The sequence below is a fragment of the Triticum dicoccoides genome, chromosome 7A (assembly GCF_002162155.2).
Source record: "Triticum dicoccoides isolate Atlit2015 ecotype Zavitan chromosome 7A, WEW_v2.0, whole genome shotgun sequence".
Classification (NCBI taxonomy): domain Eukaryota; kingdom Viridiplantae; phylum Streptophyta; class Magnoliopsida; order Poales; family Poaceae; genus Triticum; species Triticum dicoccoides.
This window is the reverse complement of record NC_041392.1, coordinates 101,893,756-101,918,459: the sequence shown is the minus strand read 5'-3', so window position 1 is coordinate 101,918,459 and position 24,704 is coordinate 101,893,756. Positions and strand designations below refer to the sequence as shown.

Genomic DNA, 24,704 nt, shown 5'->3' with positions numbered 1-24,704 from the left:
ATGAGGCATCTCGATCTATCTCTATAGATTTTGATGCCTAATATGTAAGCGGCTTCTCCAAGATCCTTCATTGAAAAACACTTGTTCAAGTATGCCTTTATGCTTTCCAAGAATTCTATATCATTTCCCATCAACAGTATGTCATCCACATACAATATGAGAAATGCTACATAGCTCCCACTCACTTTCTTGTAAATGCAGGCTTCTCCATAAGCCTGCGTAAACCCAAACACTTTGATCATCTCATCAAAACGAATGTTCCAACTCCGAGATGCTTGCACCAGCCCATAGATTGAGCGTTGGAGCTTGCACACCTTGTCAGCATTCTTAGGATCGACAAAACCTTCCGGCTGCATCATATACAATTCTTCCTTAAGGAAACCATTAAGTCTCATCGTAGTCAACCCCTTGAACTTGTCGATAACCCTTAGCGACAAGCCGAGCTTTATAGATGGTTACATTACCATCCGCGTTTGTCTTCTTCTTAAAGATCCATTTATTTTCTATGGCTCGCCGATCATCGGGCAAGTCAGTCAAAGTCCATACTTCGTTTTCATACATGGATCCTATCTCGGATTTCATGGCTTCTAGCCATTTGTCGGAATCTGGGCCCGCCATTGCTTCTTCATAGTTCAAAGGGTCACCATTGTCTAACAACATGATTTCCAAGACAGGGTTGCCCTACCACTCTGGTGCGAAACGTGTCCTTGTGGACCTACGAAGTTCAGTAGCAACTTGATCTGAAGTTTCATGATCATCATCATTAACTTCCTCTCTAGTCGGCGCAGGCACCTCAGGAACATTTTCTTGAGCTGCGCCACTCTCCGGTTCAAGAGGCAATACTTCATCAAGTTCTACTTTCCTCCCACTTACTTCTTTCGAGAGAAACTCTTTCTCTAGAAAGGATCCATTCTTGGCAACAAAGATCTTGCCTTCGGATCTGAGGTAGAAGGTATACCCAATAGTTTCTTTAGGGTATCCTACGAAGACGCATTTTTCTGATTTGGTTCGAGCTTTTCAGGTTGAAGTTTCTTCACATAAGCATCGCATCCCCAAACTTTTAGAAACGACAGCTTAGGTTTCTTCCCAAACCATAATTCATACGGTGTCGTCTCAACGAATTTTGAAGGAGCCCTATTTAAAGTGAATGCGGCAGTCTCTAAAGCATAGCCCCAAAATGTCAGCGGTAGATCGGTAAGAGACATCATAGATCACACCATATCCAATAGAGTGCGATTACGACGTTCAGACACACCATTACGCTGAGGTGTTCCAGGCAGCGTGAGTTGTGAAACTATTCCACATTTCCTTAAGTGCGTGCCAAATTCGTGACTCAAGTATTCTCCCCCACGATCTGATCGCAAGAACTTGATTTTCCTGTCAGGTTGATTCTCAACCTCACTCTGAAATTCCTTGAACTTTTCAAAGGTCTCGGACTTGTGTTTCATTAAGTAGACATACTCATATCTACTCAAGTCATCAGTGAGGGTGAGAACATAACGATAGCCACCGCGAGCCTCAACACTCATTGGACCGCACACATCAGTATGTATGATTTCCAATAAGTTGGTTGCTCGCTCCATTGTTCCTCAGAACGGAGTCTTGGTCATTTTACCCATGAGGCATGGTTCACACATGTCAAATGATTCGTAATCTAGAGACTCCAAAAGTCCATCTGCATGGAGCTTCTTCATGCGTTTGACACCTATCTGACCATGGCGGCAGTGCCACAAGTATGTGGGACTATCATTATCAACCTTACATCTTTTGGTATTCACACTATGAATATGTGTAACATTACGCTCGAGATTCATTAAGAATAAACCATTCACCAGCGGGGCATGACCATAAAACATATCTCTCATATAAATAGAACAACCATTATTCTCAGATTTAAATGAGTAGCAATCTCGAATTAAACGAGATCCTGATACAATGTTCATGCTCAAAGTTGGCACTAAATAACAATTATTGAGGTTTAAAACTAATCCCGTAGGTAAATGTAGAGGTAGCATGCCGACGGCAATCACATCGACCTTGGAACCACTCCCGACACGCATCGTCACCTCGTCCTTCTCCAGTCTCCGCTTATTCCGCAGCTCCTGCTTTGAGTTACAAATGTGAGCAACCGCACCGGTATCAAATACCCCGGAGCTACTACGAGCACTGGTAAGGTACACATCAATTACATGTATATCACATATACCTTTAGTGTTGCCGGCCTTCTTGTCCGCTAAGTATTTGGGGCTGAGGGAGTCCTGGATTAGGGGGTGTCCGGATGGCCGGACTATACCTTCGGCCGGGCTCCTGGACTATGAAGATACAAGATTGAAGACTTCGTCCCGTGTCCGGAAGGGACTTTCCTTGGCGTGGAAGGCAAGCTTGGCGATACGGATATGTAGATCTCCTACCATTGTAACCGACTCTGTGTAACCCTAGCCCTCTCCGATGTCTATATAAACCAGAGAGTTTTAGTCCGTAGGATGAACAACAATCATACCATAGGCTAGCTTCTAGGGTTTAGCCTCTCTGATCTCGTGGTAGATCTACTCTTGTACTACCCATATCATCAATATCAATCAAGCAGGGCATAGGGTTTTACCTCCATCAAGAGGGCCCGAACCTGGGTAAAACATCATGTCCCCTGCCTCCTGTTACCATCCGGCCTAGATGCACAGTTCGGGACCCCTTACCCGAGATCCGCCGGTTTTGACACCGACATTGGTGCTTTCATTGAGAGTTCCCCTGTGTCGTCACTTTTAGGCCTGATGGCTTCTCCGATCATCAACAGCGATGCGATCCAGGGTGAGACTTTTCTCCCCGGATAGATCTTCGTATTAGGCGGCTTTGCACTGCGGGCCAATTCGCTTGGTCATCTGGAGCAGAACGAAAGCTACGCCCCTGGCCATCAGGTCAGATTTGGAAGTTTGAACTACACGGCCGACATTCGCGGAGACTTGATCTTTGACGGATTCGAGCCACAGCCAAGCGCGCCGCACTATCACGATGGGCATGATTTAGCTCTGCCACCGAACAGTTCCCTGGAGGCCGCACCTGTGTCCGCTCCGACCCCTAGCTCGGAGCCGATCACACCAACCGAGGATGGGTGGTTAGACACCGCCTCGGGGGCTGCAATCTCTACGGCGATCGAGCCGAAGACCAGCCTATTCTCTGCGAAGCCTGTGACTCCAAGGAGCCGGACTCCTCTCCAAACTCCGAGCCCTCCGCTCCCCGACAGATCGAACCCGATTGGGCGCCGATCATGAGTTCACCACCACGGACATCTTTCAGCACTCGCCCTTCGGCGATATTCTGAATTCACTAAAGTCTCTCTCTTTGTCAAGAGAGCCCTGGCCGGACTATGGTCAGCAAGGTTGGGATGAGGATGATGAAGAAATTCAAAGCCCACCCACCACCCACTTCGTAGACACTGTCGATGATTTAACCGACATGCTCGACTTCGACTCCGAAGACATCGACGGTATGGACGCCGTTGCAGGAGACGATCAAGAACCAGCGCCTATAGGGCATTGGAAAGCCACCTCGTCGTATGATATATACATGGTGGACATCCCAAAGGAAGGCAATGGCGATGGAACAGCGGAGGATGACCCCTCCAAGAAGCAGCCTAAGCGCTGGCGTCAGCGGCGCCGCTCTAAATCCCACCAAAACAAAAAACGGTGATTCCGGCACGGGAGATAATAACACCCCGGACAGTGCCGAAGACAACCACCTCCGGCAAGATTCAGCACAGGAGGATAGAGAAGCCATCCCTTATGAGAGAGCGGCAGACAGAGAGGTCGTGGACGATAATTATATGCCTCCCTCCGAAGACGAGGCAAGCCTCGACGACGACGAATTTGTCGTGCCAGAGGATCTCGTCGAACAAGAGCGTTTCAAACGCAGGCTTATGGCCACGGCGAGCAGCCTCAAGAAAAAACAGCAACAGCTTAGAGCTGATCAAGATTTGCTAGCCAATAGATGGACTGAAGTCCTTGCGGCCGAAGAGTATGAACTCGAACGCCCCTCCAAGAGCTACCCAAAGTGCAGGTTGCTACCCCAATTAGAGGAGGAAGCACCTAAACCTACATCACCAGCACATGATGTGGCCGACCGGCCACCCCGTGGCCGCAACAGAGAGGCCTCTCGGCCCTCCACTCAAGCCGCACCCCGATGCCACTCAAAAAATACCAAGGCATGGGAAAATGCGCCAGACCTGCGAAACATATTGGAGGACAAGGCAAGGCAAACAAGATCGATCTACGGATCATGTGGGCGCCCCACGGCACGAGACGGTACTCATCACGTCGGATACAGTAAATCTGGCCGGGCCGAACACAGTAGACAAAGCTCGTTTGAGCTGCGTCGTGATATAGCCCAATACAGAGGCGCCGCACACCCACTATGCTTCACAGATGAAGTAATGGATCATCAAATCCCCGAGGGTTTCAAAACCGTGAACATCGAATCATACGATGGCACAACAAATCCTGCGGTATGGATCGAGGACTATCTCCTTCATATCCACATGGCCCACAGTGATGACCTACACGCCATCAAATACCTCCCACTCAAGCTTAAAGGACCAGCTCGGCATTGGCTTAACAGCTTGCCAGCAGAATCAATTGGTTGTTGGGAGGACCTGGAAGCCGCATTCCTCGACAATTTCCAGGGCACTTATGTGCGACCACCAGACGTCGATGACCTAAGCCACATAATTCAGCAGCCAGAGGAATCGGCTAGACAATTCTGGACACGGTTCCTAACAAAGAAAAATCAAATCGTCGAATGTCCGGACACAAAGGCCCTAGCAGCCTTCAAGCATAATATCCGCGACGAGTGGCTTGCACGGCACCTTGGACAGGAAAAGCCGAAATCCATGGCAGCCCTCACGACACTTATGACCCGCTTTTGCGCAGGAGAAGACAGCTGGCTAGCTCGCAGCAATAACATGACCAAGAGACCTGGTAATTCGGATACCAAGGACAGCAGTGGCAGGTCGCGTCGCAACAAGCAAATGCCCCGCATTAACGGTGACAATGCTGAGGATACGGCAGTTAATGCCGGATTCAAAGGCTCCAAACCTAGTCAGCGGAAAAATCCATTCAAAAGAAATACTCCGGGCCCGTCCAGTTTGGACCGAATACTCGACCGCTCATGCCAGATACATGGCACCCCCGAAAAACCAGCCAATCACACCAACAGGGATTGTTGGGTGTTTAAGTAGGCAGGCAAGTTAAATGCCAAAAGCAGAGACAAGGGGCTGCATAGCGATGACGAGGAGGAGCCCCGGCCACCGAACAACAGTGGACAAAAAGGTTTTCCCCCACAAGTGCGGACGGTGAACATGATATACGAAACCCACGTCCCCAAGAGGGAGCGGAAGCGTGTGCTAAGGGACGTATACGCGATGGAGCCAGTCACCCCAAAGTTCAACCCATGGTCTTCCTGCCCGATCACTTTTGATCGAAGGGACCACCCCACTAGCATCCGTCATGGTGGATTCGCCGCATTGGTTCTAGACCCAATTATTGACGGATTTCACCTCACTAGAGTCTTTATGGACGGCGACAGCAGCCTGAACCTGCTTTATCAGGATATAGTGCAGAAAATGGGCATCGATCCCTCGAGGATTAAACCCACCAGAACGACCTTTAAAGGCGTCATACCAGGTGTAGAAGCCAATTGTACAGGCTCAGTTACACTTGATGTGGTCTTCGGATCTCCGGATAATTTCCGAAGCGAGGAGTTAATCTTCGACATAGTCCCGTTCCGCAGTGGCTATCACTCACTGCTCGGGCGAACCGCATTTGCCAAGTTCAATGCGGTGCCGCACTACGCATACCTCAAGCTCAAGATGCCAGGCCCTCGAGGCGTCATCACGGTCAATGGAAACACCGAACGCTCTCTCCGAGCGGAGGAGCATACGGCGGCTATCGCAGCGGAAGTACAAAGCAGCCTCTCAAGGCAATTCTCTAGTCCGGCCATTAAACGTCTGGACACCGTCAAGCGCGCCCGGAGTGACCTACACCAAGACCGCCCGGCACGTTCAGAGCAAGCGTAACAATGCGGCCCCAACCCCAGCCCTCGTGAACTTGCGAAACCAGTGCTGCGCGTACATAACTACGCTCTGGAAATACCATGGGCACAAGGGGAGGGGCACCATCACGGCATGCCCGAAACGCAGCTTAAACCGCACTAGGGGCTGCCGATTTCTTAATTTTCTATGATTTTCAGGACTCCATTCTTCGGAAGGCTTGTCCGGCAGTACAATTGCCGCACAAATGATACAACCAGGGAAGCATAAAGCTACGCCGCACTACGGAACTCTAAGGTGGTCTCTATAATGAGCAATATACCTGTTTCGCATAACATTCCGCAGCTCGCCCCTGGAAAGGACATATTTGATAGTCCCATCTTTTTCTTATCGCACTATTTGTATCGTCCTGCTTTGATCGCAGCCCTTTTTAAATAAACAATGCATAGATTCTGTCTATTATTGCATTACTCTTATTTACGAATATATGTTCATTAATGACATGTTGCACCCGTACACTTTGGTACGGCCAATACGCCAGGGGCTTAAGTACCCCACAACATGGTGTGAGAAGTCCGAACACTTTCACAAGTGTGGCACCCCAAATTTATAGCATTATATGCATCGGCTCCGAATCATGTCTTGGGTCAATAGTTGGGTTTGCCCGGCTCCTATGTTTTGGTACCTTATGTTCCGTTATATCGGCTAAGGTAGCACTAGCAGAACTACTGCAATTGTGCCCCAGTTGAGCTGGGCTAAGCACCTCAGTACAGAAAGCTAAAACTGACCGTCATGATGAGGCGAGAGCTGGTTGCTATTCGAGAGGTTTTCGAGTCCCTAAAGACTTATGCCGCTTAGAGCGAGGAGTCGGCTTTGTCCGGCCTAGGCGTGGATAGCGCCCCGAACTCGGTCTTCCGAACACTAGGGGCTTCGCCGAAATTTAAAATTATAGAATTCTATGGCTAAGTGAGAGTGTTCAAGCATTATAGTCCGATTGCCTTGTTCGTTGTGTTGAGCGCCTCCCTCGAAGGACCCAAGAATGGGAAAAAGAGCGCTCATGTTTATCCCGAACACCCCAGCACTCGTGCCATGGGGGCAGATACTGACGACTCGCCATCTCTCAAATTTGATAAACGGCCGCACAGAAGGTAATATTTTAAATTCAAAAGCGTTGCTTAGCGCATATGAACAAGTTTTCAGCGTACAGGATCACAAATGCGAGTTTACTCAAAAATTACATCTTTGGAGCATTCATCCTCTATAAGGCGGGCACCCTTCAGGACGCCCTCATAATACGCTTCCGGGACGCGATGCTCCTTGCCCGGCGGCGGCCCGTCCTTCACCAGCTTCTCCGCATCCATCTTGCCCCATTGCACTTTAGCACGGGCAAGCGCCCTACGGGCACCTTCGATGCAGACGGAGCGCTTGATTACTTCAAGCCGTGGACAGGCATCCACTAGCCGCCTCACCAGCCCGAAGTACCTCCCAGGCAGAGCCTCTCCAGGCCACAGCCGAACTATGAGGCCCTTTATGGCCTGTTCGGCAACCTTGTGGAGCTCGACCATTTGCTTCATCTAGTCACTCAAAGACACCAGGTGTCCGGCCTTAGCATACTGAGACCAGAACACCTTCTCCGTCGAGCTCCCCTCCTCAGCTCGATAGAAGGCGGCAGCATCAGACACACTACGGGGCAAATCTGCGAATGCTCCTGGAGAGCTCCGGACTCGGGTAAGTAACAAGTAATTCACTTTCATGTGCTTGCTTTGCATAATGAATGCCTTACCCGCCGTTATATTCTTCATATCTCCAATTTCTTGGAGGGCTTTCTGGGCTTTGGCCTTGGCAGACTTCGTGCTTTCGAGGGCTGCCGCAAGCTCGGACGCTTGCGTCTTCGAGTCAAGCTCCAAACTCTCGTGTTTTTTCACGAGAGCCTGGAGCTCTTTCTGCACCTCCTCCACCCGCGCCTCCTGCTTCCCTCTCTCTGTACACTCCGCAGCCGCTCTGTTTTCGGCCTCGGACAGCGCTTTCTTAAGGGTTGCCACCTCGGTCGTGGCCCTTATAATAGCACGTTGATCCTGTCATTTTTTGCAACCACATCTTCTCTATATACTTGCACAAGGTATTACTTACCTTCCTTCTCCTCGAGTTGCCTCTTGGCATGGCCGAGCTCGTTCTCGGACCGCGCAAGGTTTTGCTTCAACGTCTCCACCTCCGCAGTCAGTGCGGCGGAGGCCAGTAGCGAAGCCTGCATACGCATATTCACTTGATTATGTTAGACTCCTACGAATGTTATTAGATCCTCTATTCGGCTTTTCTTTCTGAACGCCGAACAGAGCATCAGGGGATACTGTCTATGCGGTAATATTTTTTATTCTTTACTTACCTCAAAGCCTGTTAGAAGGCTGGCACAGGCTTCAGTCAGTCCGCTCTTGGCGGACTGAACCTTCTTGATCACCGCACTCATAATAGTGCAGTGCTCCTCGTCGATGGAGGCGCCGTTAAGCGTCTCCAGCAAATTGCCCGGTGCCTCTGGTTGGACGGAGGTCACCGGCTCGGTAGGCTTGCTCCTCTTGGAAGGAGGCTTCCTACCGGAGTCCGGAACCGTTGAAGGTTCCGGCGCGGTGTCCGGCTCAAAGCCGGACTTAGAGCCCTTGGGGGTTCTACCCCCTTCACGCCTGGAGTCCGGGAGGTCGCCTTGCGGCGCCTCCAGGGCCACCTCCTCCTGGCTTGGAACCTGTTGGGACAGCACCTCGGCGTCGTCCGTAGGGTGGGGGGAGGTAGCCGTCGGAAGCGAATTCACATCCGACGAATCCAGGGAACCGCTCGACGACACGTCGAGCCGGTCTTTGGGTGGACTGCATAAACATGTTCGACATAAGGAAAAGCTGTGCAATGGAGGAATACTATGAATCACTCTGGTACCCGGACACTTACGATCTCGCCAGGGGCTTGGCCCTCTGCGGCAACTCCTCATTGCCGTCGTCGGTGTTGGTGGAGTCGTCCGGAGGAAGGGTTTTCCCCTTCTTGGACCCTTCGGCCTCCCCAGTTGGGGCGGCCTTCCTTTTCTTCTCTCCCCCCACTGGAGGGGGAGAGGTATCTTCTTCCTCCTCCTCGTCTTCACGGGAGGAGTGCGTCTTGGAGTCGTCGGATGATGAATCCGACACCCCCAGGCGCCGGGCACTCTTTCGAGTCCCCGTGGCCTTCTTCTTGGCCTTCTTCTCTAGCACCACATAGGGTGCCGGAACCAGCAGCTTCGCCAAGCGAGCGTCCGCTGGGCCTTCGGGCAAAGGAGCCTGACAGTTGAACTGTCCGGACATCTCCTGCCAATCCTGTCAAAGGTGAGAGAGCTTAGATCCCGCATGGAGTCAAACTATGAAAACCTAATACCCTGTAAAAGGTAAAAACAGCTTAACGCACGAGCGTGACGCTGCGTGCTGAATCCGTGATCCTCGGTAGAGGATGCGGGGGCCTCGGCGCCCTTGAAAAGCACCTTCCAGGCATCTTCGTACGTCGTGTCGAAGAGCCTGCTCAGAGTTCGGTGCTGCGCCGGGTCGAACTCCCACAGGTTGAAAGCTCATTGTTGAAATGGGAGGATCTGGCGGATGAGCATAACCTGGACTACGTTGACAAGTTTGAGCTTCTTGTCCACCAGGGTTTGGACGCATGTTTGGAGTCCGGTCAGCTCTCCTTCTTTACCCCATGACAGGCCCGTCTCTTTCCAGGAGGTGAGCTGCGTAGGGGGTCCGGATCGGAACTCGGGGGCTGCAACCCATTCAGGGTCGCGCGGCTCGGTGATGTAAAACCACCCCGATTGCCACCCCTTTAGGGACTCCATGAAGGAGCCCTCGGGCCATAGGACGTTGGGCATCTTGCCCACCATGGCGCCTCCGCACTCCGCCTGGATGCCGCGCACCACCTTCGGCTTGACATTGAAAGTCTTGAGCCATAGGCCGAAATGGGGGCGGATGTAGAAGAACGCCTCGCACACAACGATAAACACCGAGATATTGAGGACAAAGTTCGGGGCCAGATCGTGGAAATCCAGGCCATAGTAGAACATGAGCCCCTGGACAAATGGGAGGGAAGCCAAGTCCGCGGAGGAAATGGGGGAGGAACACCACCCTCTCATGGGGCCTAGGGGTGGGGATGAGTTTCCCCTCTTCAGGAAGCCGGTGCGCAATGTCGTTAGACATGTATCCGGCCTTCCTCAGTCTTTTGGTGTGTCCCTCCGTGACGGAGGAGACCATCCACTTGCCTCCCGCTCCGGACATGGCTGGAGAAGGTTGAGGTGGGGTGTGTGGACTTGGGCGCTGGAACTCGAGTGCGTGGAAATGGATAGGCAAAGGAGGAAGAAGGCGTGGATGAAAAGGTGGATCCTTATCCCCTTATATGGGCGGACGCGACTATGCACCCCCACCAGCCTGGTAAAACTCACTTATCTCCCAAGCGCCATAGTCAATGGCGCGGTTGGGTTACCCACACCCGTATTGATGAGAATCCTGGAATAAGGGGACACGATCTCTGCTTTAACAAGACGTGCCAAGGAAACCGCCTCGCTAAACACGCTAAGGTGGGACAGTAAAACGATTCGAATAAAGACTTGGGCGTGGTGTGATGTCACGCTACGGAATACGTTAGCAGATTAGATTTGTGTAAATATTATTCTCTCTATGGCGATATGTGGAAACTTATTTTGCAGAGCCAGACACTACCTTTGTGTTCAAAATCTTCTATGAAGTACTTGGAGGAGGAACCCGCCTTGCAATGCCGAAGAAAATCTGCATGCCGGACTCGTCGTCGTTGAAGCCTGGTTCAGGGGCTACTGAGGGAGTCCTGGATTAGGGGGTGTCCGGATGGCCGGACTATACCTTCGGCCGGACTCCTGGACTATGAAGATACAAGATTGAAGACTTCATCCCGTGTCCGGAAGGGACTTTCCTTGGCGTGGAAGGCAAGCTTGGCGATACGGATATGTAGATCTCCTACCATTGTAACCGACTCTGTGTAACCCTAGCCCTCTCCGGTGTCTATATAAACCAGAGAGTTTTAGTCCGTAGGACAAACAACAATCATACCATAGGCTAGCTTCTAGGGTTTAGCCTCTCTGATCTCGTGGTAGATCTACTCTTGTACTACCCATATCATCAATATCAATCAAGCAGGACGTAGGGTTTTACCTCCATCAAGAGGGCCCGAACCTGGGTAAAACATCATGTCCCCTGCCTCCTGTTACCATCCGGCCTAGACGCACAGTTCGGGACCCCCTACCCGAGATCCGCCGATTTTGACACCGACAGGGGCAGTTCCGCTTCAAGTGACCACTTCCCTTGCAATAAAAACACTCAGTCTCGGGCTTGGGTCCATTCTTTGGCTTCTTCCCGGCAGCTTGCTTACCGGGCGCGGCAACCCCCTTGCCGTCCTTCTTGAAGTTCTTCTTACCCTTGCCTTTCTTAAACTTAGTGGTTTTATTCACCATCAACACTTGATGTTCCCTTTTGATCTCCACCTCCGCTGATTTCAGCATTGAATATACCTCAGGAATGGTCTTTTCCATCCCCTGCATATTGAAGTTCATGACAAAGCTCTTGTAGCTCGGTGGAAGCAACTGAAGGATTCTGTTAATGACCGCATCATCCGGGAGATTAACTCCCAACTGAGTCAAGCGGTTGTGCAACCCAGACATTTTGAGTATGTGCTCACTGACAGAACTATTTTCCCCCATCTTACAACTGAAGAACTTGTTGGAGACTTCATATCTCTCGACCCGGGCATGAGCTTGGAAAACCATTTTCGGCTCTTCGAACATCTCATATGCTCCGTGTTGCTCAAAACGCTTTTGGAGCCCCGGTTCTAAGTTGTAAAGCATGCCGCACTGAACGAGGGAGTAATCATCAGCACGTGACTGCCAAGCTTTCATAACGTCTTGGTTCTCTGGGATGGGTGCGTCACCTAGCGGTGCTTCTAGGACATAATCTTTCTTGGCAGGTATGAGGATGATCCTCAGGTTCCGGACCCAGTCCGTATAGTTGTTGCCATCATCTTTCAGCTTGGTTTTCTCTAGGAAGGCATTGAAGTTGAGGGCAACATTAGCGTGGGCCATTTGATCTACAAGACACATTGTAAAGATTTTAGACTAAGTTCATGATAATTAAGTTCAACTAATCAAATTTTTCAATGAACTCCCACTCAGATAGACATCCCTCTAGTCTGAGTCAACTAGGCCGTGTCCGATCATCACGTGAGACGGACTAGCCAACATCGGTGAACATCTTCATGTTGATCGTATCTTCTATACGACTCATGCTCGACCTTTCGGTCTTCCGTGTTCCGAGGCCATGTCTGTACATGCTAGGCTCGTCAAGTCAACCTAAGTGTATTGCGTGTGTAAATCTGGCTTACACCCGTTGTATTCGAACATTAGAATCTATCACACCCGATCATCACGTGGTGCTTCAAAACAACGAACCTTCGCAACGATGCACAGTTAGGGGGTACACTTTCTTGAAATTATTACGAGGGATCATCTTATTTAAGCTACCGTCGTTCTAAGCAAATAAGATGTAAAACATGATAAACATCACATGCAATCAAATAGTGACATGATATGGCCAATATCATTTGCTCCTTTTGATCTCCATCTTCGGGGCGCCATGATCATCGTCGTCACCGGCATAACACCATGATCTCCATCATCGTGTATTCATGAAGTTGTCTCGTCATCTATTACTTCTACTACTATGGCTAATGGTTTAGCAATAAAGTAAAGTAATTACATGACGTTATATGTTGACACGCAGGTCATAAATAAATTAAGACAACTCCTATGGCTCTTGCCGGTTGTCATACTCATCGACATGCAAGTCGTGATTCCTATTACAAGAACATGATCAATCTCATACATCACATATATCATTCATCACATCCTTTTTGGCCATATCACATCACACGGCACATGCTGCAAAAACAAGTTAGACGTCCTCTAATTGTTGTTGCAAATTTTTACGTGGCTGCTATAGGTTTCTTAGCAAGAACGTTTCTTACCTATGCCAAAACCACAACGTGATATGCCAATTTCTATTTACCCTTCATAAGGACCCTTTTCATCGAATCCGATCAGACTAAAGTGGGAGAGACAGACACCCGCTAGCCACCTTATGCAACTAATGCATGTCAGTCGGTGGAACCAGTCTCACGTAAGCGTACGTGTAAGGTCGGTCCGGGCCGCTTCATCCCATGATGCCGCCGAATCAAGATAAGACTAGTAACGGCAAGTAAATTGACAATATCGACGCCCACAGCTGCTTTGTGTTCTACTCGTGCATAGAAACTACGCATAGACCTAGCTAATGATGCCAGTGTTGGGGAACGCAGCAGAATTTAAAATTTTCTACGCATCACCAAGATCAATCTATGGAGTTATCTAGCAACGAGGGAAAGGGGAGTGCATCTACATACCCTTGTAGATCGCGCGCGGAAGCGTTCAAGAGAACGGGGTTGATGGAGTCGTACTCGTCGTGATCCAAATCACCGATGACCGAGTGCCAAACGGACGGCACCTCCGCGTTCAACACACGTACGGTTGGGAAGACGTCTCCTCCTTCTTGATCCAGCAAGGTGGAAGGAGAGGTTTATGGAGATCCAGTAGCACGACGGCGTGGTGGTGGAAGCAACGGTGTTCTCGGCAGGGCTTCGCCAAGCTCAACGAAAGGGAGAGGTGTCACGGGAGGGAGAGGGAGGCGCCAGGGGCTAGGGTGTGCAGCCCTCCCTCCCCCCTCTTTATATAGGGGTCCAGGGGCGCGCCGGCCCCTCTAGATCCCATCTAGATGGGGGCGGCGGCGGCCAAGGGGGTGGCTTGCTCCAAGCCAAGTGGGGCGCCCCCCACCCCTAGGATTTCCAACCCTAGGCGCAGGGGGAGGCCCAAGGGGGCGCACCAGCCCATCAGGGGCTGGTTCCCCTCCCACTTCAGCCCATGGGGCCCGCCGGGATAGGTGGCCCCACCCGATGGACCTCCGGGACCCTTCCGATGGTCCCGGTACAATACCGGTGACCCCCGAAACTTTCCCGGTGGCCGAAACTGTACTTCCTATATATAATTCTTCACATCCGAACCATTCTGGAACTCCTCGTGATGTCCGGGATCTCATCCGGGACTCTGAACAACTTTCAGGTTACCGCATACTAATATCCCTACAACCCTAGCGTCACCGAACCTTAAGTGTGTAGACCCTACGGGTTCGGGAGACACACAGACATGACCAAGACGACTCTCCGGTCAATAACCAACAGCGGGATCTGGATACCCATGTTGGTTCCCACATGCTCCTCGATGATCTCTTCGGATGAACCACGATGTCGAGGATTCAGTCAATCCCGTATACAATTCCCTTTGTCAATCGGTACGTTACTCGCCCGAGACTCGATCGTCGGTATCCCAATACATTGTTCAATCTCATTACCGGCAAATCACTTTACTCGTACCGTAATGTATGATCCCGTGATCAACCACTTGGTCACATTGAGCTCATTATGATGATGCATTACCGAGTGGGCCCGGAGATACCTCTCCGTCATACGGAGTGACAAATCCCAGTCTCGATTCGTGCCAACCCAACAGACACTTTCGGAGATACTCGTAGAGCACCTTTATAGTCACCCAGTTACGTTGTGACGTTTGGCACACCCAAAGCACTCCTACGGTATCCGGGAGTTGCACAATCTCATGGTCTAAGGAAATGATACTTGACATTCGAAAAAGCTCTAGCAAACAAACTACACGATCTTTGAGCTATGCTTAGGATTGGGTCTTGTCCATCACATCATTCTCCTAATGATGTGATCTCGTTATCAATGACATCTAATGTCCATAGTCAGGAAACCATGACTATCTTTTGATCAACGAGCTAGTCAACTAGAGGCTCACTAGGGACGTGTTGTGGTCTATGTATTCACACATGTATTACGATTTCCTGATAACACAATTATAGCATGAACAATAGATAATTATCATGAACAAGGAAATATAATAATAACCATTTTATTATTGCCTCTAGGGCATATTTCCAACAGAGAGCAATATTCATACACTTGGACGAGATTATCCCTAAACCCCCCTGGTCTTTGGGCTTACAAATCTCGGACCACTTCACCATGTGGTATTTCTGTTTATTATTCTCTCCAGCCCAGAAGAATCTGGAAAGTAGTTTGGTGACCTCGTGATGCAGGGATTCATGTATACAATAGAATCCCATGACGTACATCAGCAGGCTAATAAGGGAGGAGTTCATCAAAATCACTCGAGCGGCTTTGGATAGCCATCTCCCCTGCCAAGGCTCCATCTGGGGTTGGAGTTTGGCGATTATTGGGCGGAAGTCCTTCTCCAGTAGGCGAGTGTCACTAATTGGTATGCCTAGGTAAGTTGTCGGGAAGGATCCCAACCGACAATTCAAGCGATTGGCAATTCGCTGAGCTTCCACTGGGGAATATCCAAGGACCATCACCTGGATCTTCGCGAAGTTAATCGTGAGGCCCGACATCTCCTGAAAGCAGAGAAGGAGGAACTTGAGGTTCTGGATATCCTCGTCCGAGCCTTCCACCATGATAATGGTGTCATCCGCATATTGGAGGTTGTCAGGCCTCCATTGGGAACAAGATGGGAACAAATCCCCCTAATGTGGTCGGGTCACTTGGCCAAGTCTAGGATCGAGGCCAGAGCATCGACCACAAGACTGAACAGAAAAGGGGAGATCGGGTCACCCTGCCGGACACCTTGGCCCGTCGTGAAGTAGGACCCGATCTCCCCATTAATGTTCACCGCAGTCCGACCACTCGTCACTAACTGCATCACGCGGGCAACCCAGTGGGAGTCAAATCCACGCTTGAGTAACACCTCCCTAAGGAAGGACCAATGAACAATGTCATAGGCTTTATGAAAATCAATCTTGAAGAACACCGCGCGAAGGTGTTTGTGCTTGACCTCATGAATGACCTCGTGAAGGACGAGGATCCCATCCAGAATATATCTGCCTTTCATAAAGGCCGACTGGTTCGGATGGTGGATCTAGGGAGCTATAAGGGCCGCCCTAGTGGCATAGCCCTTCGCCAATATCCGGAATATCACACTAAGGACTGTGATGGGACAGAACTGCCTAATGTCCATAGCTCCCAGTACCTTTGGAATCAGGAAAATGATCCCACGGTTAAGCCGGGACATGTCTAGAGTCCCCCCTAGATAACTCGCAGAATAGGTCCAGGATGATCTCCTTAACCATCGGCCAAAACGCCTGGATTTGGAATAGGTCCAGGATGAACTCGCGGAATGGCTCCTGATTTCGACATTTGCTTACGTTCTACATCATGCATACTCATTTGTTTTTGGAAGTCTATGAACCTACGTGCATATTGTGCTTCTCGAAATCGCCCACCGAAAAAAGGATAATCGCTTGTTTTACAGTGGCAAGGGATTGAACTGTCAAAAATTTCACATGCCCTCTGTTAGAAGCAAGAATGGCTGGCTATTGGCTGGAGGCCTTTACGCAAATAATGTTTTTTTAGAAGAACAGGGAGGCCGCTCCCCGGTTCCATTAACCAAAATGAAACCATACAGCATCTTTTTTGTTCAAAGAAACTACTGAAACTAAGGTTCACCAATTCAGACTAAAACAGAGAAATTACAGCTCTGCTCGTAAGGAGCCAAAGGACAAATGAAAGCACACCAAGGCAAACAGGCGCCTGTTAACCAGTGATCACCCCACACAACTCGCTCGCTCCTCTTCTCTTGAGTGGTGGCGCCAGTGCCGCCTGGGGTGACCAGCAGATTGCGAGGGTAGACACGGGGCTGTTCACCATGGTCTTGTCGTCGGTGTCATGCTTCTTGGCCGGTGAAGAGAAACCGCCGTCTTCAGAGATCTTGAGGTTGTCCCAGCATACCCCAGTATCCAAACCAGGGTTCTTCTTCAGCCACATGATATCATCAGGGGTTGCTGGAGTAGCTTCGCCAGCGCACTCAAGAACTCTTCCTCGCGGGCTTTGCTTGCTTCTGGGATCAGAATCACCCAGTACTTGATCATCCTGTGTATCAGTCTCCACACCTGAATGATAGATGTCCAAGTGGTGTTGTTAAAAATCATAGAGTTCCTATATTTCCATAAACACCAAAGGACAGCAGAACTAACTACGTTCAAAGCTAAATTCTTTTTATTAGAGACCCAGAGTCAGGCCACAGATTCAAAGTTTGCACCCAAGTTCTTTTGGAAAAAGAGATTGACAAACGACCATATATTTTTGGCTACAACACAGTCAAAAAATAAATGATGGTTTGTTTCTTGCTCCGCACAGAAGACATAATCCAGCGGCTTGATCACATGCCTTTTCCTAAGGTTGTCTCTAGTCATCAGCTTGTTTTCGGAAAACAACCAAAGGAAGACATGGATCTTTGGGGGCACTGCTAGTTTCCAAACAGCTGGAAGAAACAGGGGTTGCACCCCTCTAAAGTTAAGCACGTGCTACAAAGAGCTAGAGGAGTAGACACCCTTATTCTCAAGTTGCCAGATCAGAGCATCAACATCACCATCGAAGGTGATTGCTTTGGCAATCTCCACTAGCTGGTACCATTGCTCCATCAGCTTACTATCAAAGTTTCTCCTAAAGGTCAACTTCAGCGTTTTTCACCATCCTAGATATCTCTGACACTCTTGTTTTGCTCATTGCAAATCATATAGATGTGCCAGAATTGTACTGCTAGGGGGGAGGTGCCAAACCAAGTATCTTCCCAGAACCTAATCTTATCTCCTGTCCCTATTTTCCATCTATACCCAAATTTCAAAGTTTGGATAATGGATTTCACTCCTTTCCAGAAGCTAGAGGTATTGGTGGAGGTGCTAGGGACAAAAACATTAGTTTTGCCTCTCATATATTTCTGGTCTATCATCATCTTCCATGGTTTCCCCTCACCTTCATAGTATCTTTTAACCCAAGATCCTAAGAGGCAGATGTTGACATCATGAAGATTTGGGATGCCAAGCCCCCCAAATTCTTTCTTCATATAGACTGTCTTCTAGTTAGCTAGATGTATTTTCCTGTGCCCTTCAAAATCATTCCATAGACAATTTGCCATTTGGGCATTAATAAGTTCTATTGCACATTTAGGAAATTTAAAGAAAGAAAGCAAGTACACAGGAATACTAGCTAGACATGCTTGGATGAGGATTATTCTCCCCCTGTAAGAGAGGAGCTTTCCCCTCCACCCTGCAATCCTTTTCATAATCTTGTCAATAAGTGGTTGAACATCTTCTCTCTTAAGTTTATCATAGTGCAAAGGAATCCCAAGGTACTTGATGGGGAAGGAACCTAAAGTACATTCTAGTATATCTAAGAATTCTCCCACCTCAGCTGCATCCATGTGAACTGGTATGAGCTCAATTTTACTATAGTTTATTCTCATTCCAGAGATTATCTCAAAACAGGAGAGAACCATCTTAAGGTTCCTGGTATGTTCTAGATTATTATCTAAGAATAAGATGGTATCATCAGCATATTGGAGACATACTATCCCTCCAGGGCAAATTTCAGCACACAACCCTTGTATCAGCTGATGATTTGTTGCTTTCATTAACATCCTAGTTAGAATATCAACTACTAGGTTGAATAACAGGGGAGAAATGGGGTCCCCCTGCCTCAAACCTTTTCCTGTAAGGAAAAATCACTCTCAGTGTTGTTAAGCTTAACACCCACTGATCCACCTCAATTACTTGAAGGATCCAATGGACCCATTTATCTCCAAAGCCTCTCTTTCTAAGCAGCTCTTCAAGGAAATCCAAATCTACTTTATCAAAAGCTTTTTCATAGTCTAGCTTAAGCACTAGGCCTTGCCTTTTAGTAGAGTGGATGGAGTGTAGAATCTCATGAGCTGTAACCATACTTTCTAAGATATATCTGCCCTTAAGGAAGGTTGATTGCTTACTAGCAATAAACCTTTGCAGGATCATGGTTAGTCTATTTGTGAGGACTTTGGTGAAGATCTTGAAACTACAGTTTAGCAAACTAATGGGCCTAAACTTTTTCATGCTGGAAGCATCTGCTTCTTTTGGAATCAAAGTCAGCATAGCAAAATTAAGTCTATGAATAGTCAGATCCCCCTGATGAAAAACTTCAAACATAGCTAACAGGTCTTTTTTGATCGGCCCCCAAAAGTTCTGGTAAAAAAAGAAGGGGATGCCATCTCGGCCAGGGGCACCATCTGGATATGATTCAAAGACAGCCTTCTTGATTTCCTTTTCTAAGAAGGGGGCCTCAAGGGCTTCATTTTCAGTAGAGTTAACTTTCTCTTCATCAGAGAAAAAGGTTGGGTCTAATTGGATCCCACCTCTTTCCTCTTTCTTGAAGAGATCTTTATAGAAGTTGTTAGCAATCCCAAGCATTTCTTTAGTGTCAGTAACTGGTCCAAGAGGGCCATCCAGGGAGTGGATAGTAGTTTTCCTTCTCCGTTGGTTTGCCACTGTATGGAAATACTCAATATTCCTATCTTCTTCTTTGATGTTTGTGCAGCAGTTTCTGTTCTGAAGCCAGATGGTGTCGATGTCAGAGTATGTGGTTCTGTTGGAATTAAAAAAGACCCCGATATGATCTCATCTTTCATGAGCAATATAAGATCCCTGGGCCGATCGTAAGGATATCTGGCATAATTTCGTTAGGTGTACTCAACTCGTGGTGGAGCATAATTTCGTTAGGTCCGCGAAGCAATTTCGAAAGCAGTTTCCACCCAAAGCAAGTAGTGGTTCAGACCTGATAGTGATGAACACCTTCAGAGGTTAAAGCGCAACAATGGCTAAAATTCTGACTATTGATTTATGATGAATCGTAAATTCCGATTATATTTTGTCTATAGCGCAAGCGCAATAAGTGAAACCCTCATGGATCAGACCAAAATAAATGGTTGGAAGAACACCATGTTTCCAGAGTTTAAACGACCTCGGTGTCTTGTCATGATTGGAAGAACAGCACCGTCACCTAATCCCTTACAGCAAGCACTCAACGCTTCAACGGAGAAGGAAGGGTTGATCGATTCAGCAGGGTCGTTGTTGGCATTGCAGACACCACCACACCCTTGGCCTTGGTCTTGGTGGACGCAACGGCAGCCACGGGGAAGGAGAAGGCATTTGGCGCCACCACCGGGGCGGGGCGGGGCGGAGAGTGAGATCGGAAGAAGTCCAAGAAGGTGCAATGTTAGTGTGACCAGTCTTGTCGACAGAGTTGAGCTGGACAAGTGAAAACGATCAGACCATTGAAAGCTTGGCCCGGCTTGCCACTAGCTCCTGCCATCATAGTCGCACCACGGACACAGGCGACAGGGCAAGAGCTACATACCACTCCTCGCTCCACAGGTCACTGACCACTAGTCTGGGGTACCGTGCGCGACCCGCAGGTGGAGTCTTTGTATCCCTAATCCTGCGAATCTGGCCGGCCCATGCTCGCCGGTCCGTCCACTCCCATCGGAATCATGCATACAAGTCGCCGACTCTAGAAACTCCGGCACTAATTCCGGCAAGTCTTCTGCCACTGTGTATACTAATTACTAAGTACATAAAGAGAGGCCGGCACGCAGAAGAAACTAACAAGAGCGTGCGCACGCAGCAATGACCTGTAGGGAGCCTGCTGCCTGCAGTGACCATGTCGCGCACATCGCCGGCGGCGGCGGTGGCCGTGCTATGCTGCTTTGTGATGATGTGCGGCACGCCGTTCCTGCCGGGGTGCGAGGGGTGCAGGCACGACGAGAAGTCGGCGCTTTTGGACATCCTCGACCAGTTCGACTACTATGATTCGCTGGACTGGAGCAGTAGAGATTGCTGCGAGTGGGACGCGGTGACCTGCAGCTCCCGCACAGGCCGTGTCACCGGCCTCGACCTCAGTATACTTGAGAGTATTGGCTCCGGCTCGGGGCTACTCAACGCTACCACGTTCCTTCCCTTACAAGAGCTGCGGAATCTGTCCCTCAATTACCTCTATATACAAGGATGCTATCCTGGTGCAGGTAATTCAGTCAAACTCTATTAAATGTTGCCATATTTGCTACATTCTATCCATATTACTTGTCCGCTCCTTTAGTAAAACTTTAGATAGGAGGGACTAGCATTCTTTACAACTACTCACTCAGTTCCTAAATATTTGTCTTTTTAGATATTTCAAATGAGCTACCACATACGGATGTATATAGACATAGTTTAGAATGTAGATTCACTCATTTTGCTCCATATATAGTCACTTGTTGAAACCTCTAGAAAGACAAATATTTAGCAACGGAGGGAGTAGCAAAAAGGCCTGTGCGTTGCAACGGAAGAAAAAAAAAATCATAATCTTCAACGGCCATGACAACATTTTGCCGCATTACCGATAACATTGTGACAAACATTTTGTTCAACTCATTAATATTTTTTAGTGCACGAACTTTTTTCAAAATAATGAATATTTTTTGATTTCCCAAACATTTATTTTTAAAATTGAGAACATTTTTTTAATATGTGAACATTTTTTGAATCCACAAATATTTTACAATTTATTGCAAATTTTATTTTAAAATTCTAAATTTTGTGGAACTTTTTTTAAGTACCAAATTATTTAAAGGTGAAAAAATGAAAACAGAAAATAAAAAAATGAAATTTGAAAACAGGCTGCCCACACATGGGCCGGTTCAAACGGGCCGGTTTTGTCTTCTCCCAACGCGCAGAGCGAATTATAGGAGGTCCCTACTGCGTGGGCTGGCCCAGTCGAGGGATTCCATTGTGTGAAACATTTGTTGACACTTATAAGTGGCATCGATGGATAATATTTTGCAACTTTGGGGGCAATTTATGTGATGTATCACAAGAAGCAGTAATGTCTTTATTATTAGGTATAGCAAAAATGTCCATACGGTGCAACGGGAGAAACATATCCTTGACGTGGTCACAAGAAAGATTAGACATGTGAACAGATAGGAGTCAGTGGTGGTGGTGGTAAAATCGAACGGTGTGGGTTAGAATAATGGGGGTACAACATCCTCATTACCTTGCTCCCCCTCTCCCATTTTTCTTCCTCCCATGACCTCTCTTTCTCCTACTCTTGAGGCCATCCAAATGTTCCATACACTCCCACCTTCTCCTTCACCTCTACCTCCGCCACTTGCATCTCCTCTCCATCCGATCTCACCGTCGGCACACTCCTGTCGCTTGTCTCCCCGTGGACCAATGATCTAACAACAAGGCAGAAGGAGGCGAGGGCTAGCAGGCGATGACGGGATCCTCGGGTCAGACCAGGAAGGAGGTGAGCGCTGGTGGAAGCAGACGACGCTGGCGGGATCCTTGGGTGGAAGGAGGCAGGTGCTAGCGGAAGGAGATGGGCACTGGCAGGATCCTCAGATGGAAGGCTGGTGGCCCTTCTTGTAGGAAGGCTGATAAATCATAGGTGGCAGAGACTTTGGTGTTGTGGTTGATTTGGACAGCGCCCTGACCTGAATAAAGGGATGATTTATGAATTTATTTATAAAGTCGGGCGTATGCCTTTTCTCTAAAAAGAGTGAAGGGACGATTTTGGTGGCTTGCGGCGGCTTTCGAGCAGGAGTCGAGAACAACAATCTTACCTGGCTGACCGAAGGAATCAGATCAGCGACGCTTCCTTTCAAATCGCTGAAGATGTGTGTAGATGCACACAGCGATGCATTACTCCAAGGGCAGTACGTCGCTAAGTTGCACCGACCGTTCTTGCCTTGGTTCCCAAGCGATGGCGGAAGGCTCGGTCTGTGGCTGACGACCTCCTACATCGGGCCTGGACGCGGGACATTCGAGGGGGGCCTCGGACCCCTTGCAACCATCGAGTGTATCGATCATTGGCGGCGTGTTCGTCCCGTCGACCTCTCTGATGCCACGGACACCATTCGTTGGCGATGGACCTCCTCCGGGCAATACTCTGCTAGTTCTTGTTAGAAAATTTGACAATTTTGACCTATGGATGAAATCAAATCATAGAATAAACTGCCTGTAGAACTATTTCACGCGGTTGACCTTTTGTGTGGCGCCCGACACGCTGACGCCACACCCTACGCCTGCATGTCGGGCGCCACACAAAAAGGTCAGCCGCGTGAAATAGTTTTGCGGGCAGTTCATTCTGTGATTTGATTTCGTTCCAAGGTCAGAATTGTCAAATTTGCCGTTCCTGTTACTCTGCCCTATTCCAGGGATGCATCTCAGCACCGCATGCCAAGCTGACCTAGAAGACATGGGCCCCATTATGCTACAAGATCTTCATCTGGCTGGCCACCCAGGACCGATGTTAGACTGCGGAGCGGCGCACTTGCCATGGGACACATCAGATAATTGGTAATAGACACACCGCAAACCTGATAACTTAGGTACAAACACCGCGATAACTTTTATGGAGGCAAGTTGTTGAAAAACATATTGTCGGTATCTTTACTGTAAAATAGCGGTGATATACGTATCACAAACCTCATAACTTAGGTATAAATATTATGGTAACTTTTTACCTGGGAAAAAAATTGTTGAATACACACCCCTAATAACTTCTATGTAAATAGGATGGAAATACACATTGCAGACCTAATACTTTAGATACAAACACCAGGTAACTTTGATTGGGGAGAGTTGTTGAAAAACATACCGCCGTTAACTTCTGTGTAAAATAGTATGATAATATACATATTAGGGACCTCATAACTTGGGTTACAGACAAAGCGATAACATTTTTACCTGTGAAATAAGTTGTCCTCGATAACTTCTGTATAAATAGGATGGTAATAGACACACCGTTGACCTGATAACTTGGGTACAAACACCGCGACAACTTTTGCGGTGGAAAAAAGGTTGTTGAAAACATAATACCAGTAAATTCTTTTATAAATATCATGAAAATATATACACAATGGATTTGATAACTTAGGTACAACAACTACGGTAACTTTAACCCAAGGAAAAATATTGTTGAAAATATATCCTGGGTAACCTAGGTGTAAATAGCATGATAATATACGCAGCACCAACCTGATAACATATGTACAAACACATCGGTAACTGATTGACCCTAGGTTGGGGGGTGGGGATTGTCGACCGGGGTGTTGTTTGGGAAAGTAAACCCCATATAGCAAATCCCTAAAAAGTTTAGTGCCTCAAAAAACAGCTCTTGATCACTAAACTTTGCCTCACTAGCCAAATTTTTCTTTAGTAGTGGGCATTCTCTTAGTAGAAATGGGGAGACTACTCCCCTCTTGCATTTAAGGCAGGAAGACCGGTGCACTGGTCGATTGGCCTGTCTCCGGTAATAAAATCTAGTGCTACCGCCCCCCGAAACCATAGCCCACCCCACATTCATCCATTTTTGCAACAGTTGCCCCTGCTTTGAGCCGACAGTCGAGCTCCGTCATCGCATCCCTCAGATCATGTGCCGCCTTCCGACGCCACCACGCCCCTTGCACGGATCATGGTCGCCATCCTCACTCCTACACCGTATTCCTTGACTCTAACACCATCGCCTATCTCTCGTTCGTATGTCGTATTCGCTACCACCGCCTCCCAAGATCCATCGCCACCTCCCCACCGCTACTTCGACCCCCACGTCAAGCTCGCCAACGAGGGGGAGAACAACGACGAGATATCGTGAAGTCATCCCTCTGCCGACCACCACG

At 48.5% G+C, this 24,704-nt stretch overlaps 1 protein-coding gene and 1 pseudogene across 1 annotated transcript in view; both read left to right on the top strand.

Annotated features, from left to right (window-relative positions):
• The window catches only part of LOC119333207, an 80,553-nt pseudogene extending 60,852 nt beyond the window's left edge, over positions 1–19,701 (top strand).
• Positions 19,702–20,516: 815 nt separating this feature from the next.
• The window catches only part of LOC119332636 (receptor-like protein 15), a 7,567-nt gene continuing 3,379 nt past the window's right edge, over positions 20,517–24,704 (top strand). Inside the window, exon 1 of the mRNA XM_037605800.1 lies at positions 20,517–21,062. Coding sequence (XP_037461697.1) covers positions 20,702–21,062 — 361 coding nt within the window. The 5' untranslated portion in view covers positions 20,517–20,701. The remainder of the gene's footprint in view (positions 21,063–24,704) is intronic.